The sequence below is a fragment of the Trichechus manatus genome, unplaced genomic scaffold, assembly GCF_000243295.1.
Source record: "Trichechus manatus latirostris isolate Lorelei unplaced genomic scaffold, TriManLat1.0 scaffold00001, whole genome shotgun sequence".
Lineage (NCBI taxonomy): Eukaryota > Metazoa > Chordata > Mammalia > Sirenia > Trichechidae > Trichechus > Trichechus manatus.
The window spans coordinates 31,078,522-31,082,871 of record NW_004443937.1 but is presented as its reverse complement, the minus strand read 5'-3'; the positions used below and the strand labels follow the sequence as shown (position 1 = coordinate 31,082,871).

Below are 4,350 nucleotides of genomic sequence, written 5' to 3'. Positions count from 1 at the left end.
GGGTGGAGATATGTGCAACTAAGGGGAGACAGACTGGACAGACTGGTCCGGGAGCCAGGAGCGACAGGGCTGGAATGGGAGAAGACAGGCAGAGAGAAGCAACCCTAACCCAGGGGAAGACTGAGACCTAGAAAAGAGAGGCAGGAGGGAGCCAGCCTGGCACAGGCATCTGTAGATCTGCGTTTGTTGATTGACTTCTGCAGCAGACCCAAGCCCAAAGCTGGCACTGCTTTCCCTGGAGAGAGGGGAAGTCTGGGGCAGGCCTCCTCTGGCACCCCTGGATGAAGGGCTCCAGACCACCATACCCTAGGGAGGCGAGTCAGCACCGCTCTCCTCCACCACTTCCATAGCACCATACTCTGAGCTGGGCATTCAAGGCTTCTCCTGGCAGGGTCCTCCTGCTCCCAGCCTGACACTCCCTACCTCTCCCTGCATACTGCCTCCACTCCAGAGAGGTTTGGCCTAAGGCAGACACTGCCTTGTCAACCAGACCTCGGGCAAGTCTCCAGCCCTCTAGGAACCTCAGTTTCCTTATCTGGAAAGTGAAGGTAATAGTGCCCACTTCCCTAATTGGATAGGAGGTTGAGCTGTGTGTAGCCTCTTGGCCTGGGGCCCACTCCTTAGCAGCTTCTGTCCTGGTTCATGTTTTTATTCATTCAAGAAACCTTTCCAGAGAGCCCCTGGGGGCTGAGGGGGACAGAGGACAAGAGGCCTGGTCCTTGCAGCCCTTCATCTGCTCCCTGTGTTGGGCAGAGGACACAGGGACTTAGCCAGTCTGAGATCTCTGGGGCCGGGGGAGGGGATGCTGCAGGGCTGGGCTGGGCTGGGCTGGGCTGGGCCAGACTGGCGGGAATGTGGTGAGGTAGGACTATTTAAGCTGAGGCTGGCTGGCACCCCCGGCAGCTTGCCCTGTGAGCCGCCAGCATGGACGACATCTACAAGGCCGCGGTGAGGCATGGGCCTGGGCAGGGCGAGCTCACTCAGCTCGGGATGGGGGCAAGGTCGCCCCTAGGAGGTGTTGGGGACCCAAGAGAAGGCCCACGTACCTTTGTGCCTCCTCCCTCAAGGGGATGGTGGGTCTGGCGTCTGGGGGTGTAGAAGGGACGGGGTGGGGGTGGGGTATTCAGGGTCTGGGGAGGAGCTGTCAGACGAGGAGGTTGCTTTAGCATCGTGCCTCCCTTTCTGTCTCCAAGTCTGTGTCGCTGTCTCTCGGCCACATCTCTGTGTGTATGTCTCTGGATCTTTGCCTTTCTCAGTCTCTGTCACTGTTCCCCCAAGCTGTCTCTCTCTGAGTCTCTGTCACTGTCTCCCTGCCCCACCACTTCTGTTCCCCACATTCTGCCTCTCGCACACTCACAGTCCCCCAGCGCCTCCAGCCCCTGGCTGACTGAAGATGCTTTGTGAGGAGGGGGCTGCAGGACCCAAAGCCTGGCCTGGGGAGGGGCTTTAAGTTGAAGCAGGGAAGGACTGGGCCTGGGGGAGAGCCAGGGAAGAAGGAACAGAGCGCTGGCAGGCCTCAGCACTCAGTGGCTTAACTGGGGGTGAGGATGAGGGAGCGAGGGCTGGGGAGTAGTCACCCCAAGCCCCTGCAGCTTCCTGGGGGTGACAGAGGGGCTTCAGATGCTGTTCCACCTAGGGGGTGGTAACCTCCCCCCACCTAGGAGATAAGGACATCCCAGCATAGACAGCTGTCCCTCAGGGAACCCCTCCCTCAGTCCCCAGAGCGAGGCCCACTCCTGGGCAGGGAGGGGCCGCAGCTGGCTCGGGGGCGCCCCTGCCTATCTGTGGAGATGGGGGAGCAGCCCTCCACCCTGTGCCCATACAAGGCCTGGCGGGGTTGGGGACTAATTTTGGCTCCTGAGGCGGCACCAGCAGGCCAGGGGGCCAGATAACGCTGCCCCACACCCCGCATGCCAGAGTCTTCAGAACAATCACCAGGTTTAACTTTGTCCCCAGTTAAAAATAGCCCAGTGGCCACCCCGGTCAGGTTACAGTGGGTGGGCAAAGCCACACTGGTTTTATTGTCCCAACCTGAGGGACAGCTGTCCCTCAGGCAACCCAGCTTGAGTTTCAGCAGGGAGCCGAGAGAGCATTGAGTGGTCACTAGCTATTGTCACTCAGGGTCACCTTGGCCCTGGAGAGGGTGCCCACCTGTCACCCTGGCCCTGGGCCCACCCAGCCTAAGTGAGATCAGCCGGGTTACCTCAGGGCTTTGGGTGGCAGGGAGGGAGTACTGGGACCTGTGACCCGGGATAAGCCTGCTCCTCCTTGCTTTAGTCTTCCCGCCTGTAGAATGGGTTTGCATCCTCCCCCGTGGCCGAGGCCTGAGTCTGGGTGCTGAGACCCTTTTTCTTTTCTAGGTAGAGCAGCTGACAGAAGAACAGAAAAATGGTCAGTGCCCCCAACACACCTGGGGGGCCAGCAGGGCTGGGTTGGGGGAACATGGGGACCCCCTGCCAGGAGAGGACTCAGGCTGGAGGCCAGAGGCTGGGGCCCCTCTCACGGTGACCTCCAAGGCCTTGGAGGGAGGTGGGCAGGTTGGCAGGTGGCCCCAGGGATCTGTCTTCCAGGGTCCTGGCTGCTGAGCTCTGAGGTGCTCTGTCCCCCTCACTCCCCCATCGGACACAGAGTTCAAAGCAGCCTTTGATATCTTCGTGCTGGGCGCCGAGGATGGCTGCATCAGCACCAAGGAGCTGGGCAAGGTGATGAGGATGCTGGGCCAGAACCCCACACCTGAGGAGCTGCAGGAGATGATCGATGAGGTGGACGAGGACGGTGAGCCCCCTCTTCTCCACCAGGCCCCCAACTTGTGCACACCCCTGGCTCGCTGGGGGCTCAAATCCTGGCTCTGCCCCTTCCTCCTCTGTGCCATTGAAGGAGATGTTTAATCTCTCCAAGCCTCAGTCTTCCCATCTGTAAACCGGGCGTAATGACCGCCCTCGCCTCCCAGAGTTGGTGGAAGGCTGCAACGAGCGTACCAGGGTCTAGTGTCAAGGGCAGTGTCTGCAGTTCTGACTGTCCCTCCCTGCCGCCCTGCCACCCACCCCCAGGCAGCGGCACAGTGGACTTCGATGAGTTCTTGGTCATGATGGTTCGGTGCATGAAGGACGACAGCAAAGGGAAGTCTGAGGAGGAGCTGTCCGACCTCTTCCGCATGTTTGACAAGTGAGCAGACCACCCTTGACCCCTGGCAGAGCTGGGGAAAGGGGAGCAGTCTCAGGTTCCAGGCCCAGTGACCTTGGGACCTCAGTCTCCCCAGTCTGTGCGATGTGGGAGTGGGATGCCTCGTCTCACAGTGTCTCCTGCTCTGCCTCCTGGGGTCATGGGTGGGGCACGTGTCCTTCCCTCTGGCCCCAGATGTGAGCTCTGAGGCCCCTGGCCCTCCCTGCAGGAACGCAGATGGCTATATTGACCTGGAGGAGCTGAAGACAATGCTGCAGGCCACAGGTGAGACCATCACGGAGGATGACATCGAGGAGCTCATGAAGGACGGTGACAAGAACAACGATGGCCGCATTGACTATGATGGTGAGTGAGTGGGTGGGCTGGTGGGGGTGCTGCTCACCCCTGCTGGGCCCCCACTTCTGACCCATGCCTGCATCTCTCTCCACAGAGTTCCTGGAGTTCATGAAGGGGGTGGAGTAGAAGCTGACCCTTACCCAGAGGTGCCTGTGGCCATGCCAGCTGCAGCTGGGCCCTCGGATAGGACGGGGACCAGGATCCCGGTGCCTGAACCTGGCCGTGTTCTTGACCCCTGGCCCTCTCTGCCCTGCTACCCAAGTCCCGGGCAACGCAAATAAAGCCTTGCTCCTGGTGTCTGGCTTTGGACATTCAGGGGCTGTGGACTCCCCGCCAGGGTCCACTCCTGCCCTGGCGACCATCCCAGGCATGCTTGCTCGGAACCAGCACTCCACATACCTTCTGCAGGGGGCACTTAGATTAGGTAGAGACTCCCACACCTCGTGGCCCCATCTCCCGTGGTTCAGCATCAGGAGTCTGTGGTGGCCCAGGAGTCTGCATTTTAACAAGCTCTTGGGAGCCATTGTGTTCATCAGCCAGTTTGGGAGCCTTGAGGTCCTGTACCTGGAGAGCACAGATAGCTGCAGTACCTGGCTAGGCCCTGGCTGCCATTTGGTGCAGCAGCCCCAGCTATGTCTCAGCTCTGGCTGGGGTAAATCTGGGCACGGGGGAGGCCCTGCTGGCCCAAGGCTCCAGTCCACTCACCCCTTCCTTGGATTTCCCACCGCCAACGTTGACTCCCAGGGACAGAGGAGCCTACTGTCGGCTTTGTCTCCACTGGCCTACCTGACAGGTGAGGACCCTGGAGCCTAGAGAGGTGCAGGAACCTGG

General features: G+C 60.5%; 1 protein-coding gene across 1 annotated transcript; it reads left to right on the top strand.

Moving 5' to 3' along the window:
• Positions 1 to 905: 905 nt before the first annotated feature.
• Positions 906 to 3,645, top strand: TNNC1 (troponin C1, slow skeletal and cardiac type). Its single transcript, XM_004368605.1, has 6 exons — positions 906 to 948; positions 2,361 to 2,391; positions 2,629 to 2,775; positions 3,051 to 3,165; positions 3,392 to 3,528; positions 3,614 to 3,645. Exons 1-6 carry the CDS (start codon positions 925 to 927, stop codon positions 3,643 to 3,645), a joined length of 486 nt encoding a protein of 161 aa, XP_004368662.1. The 5' UTR covers positions 906 to 924.
• The last annotated feature ends 705 nt before the right edge of the window (positions 3,646 to 4,350 follow it).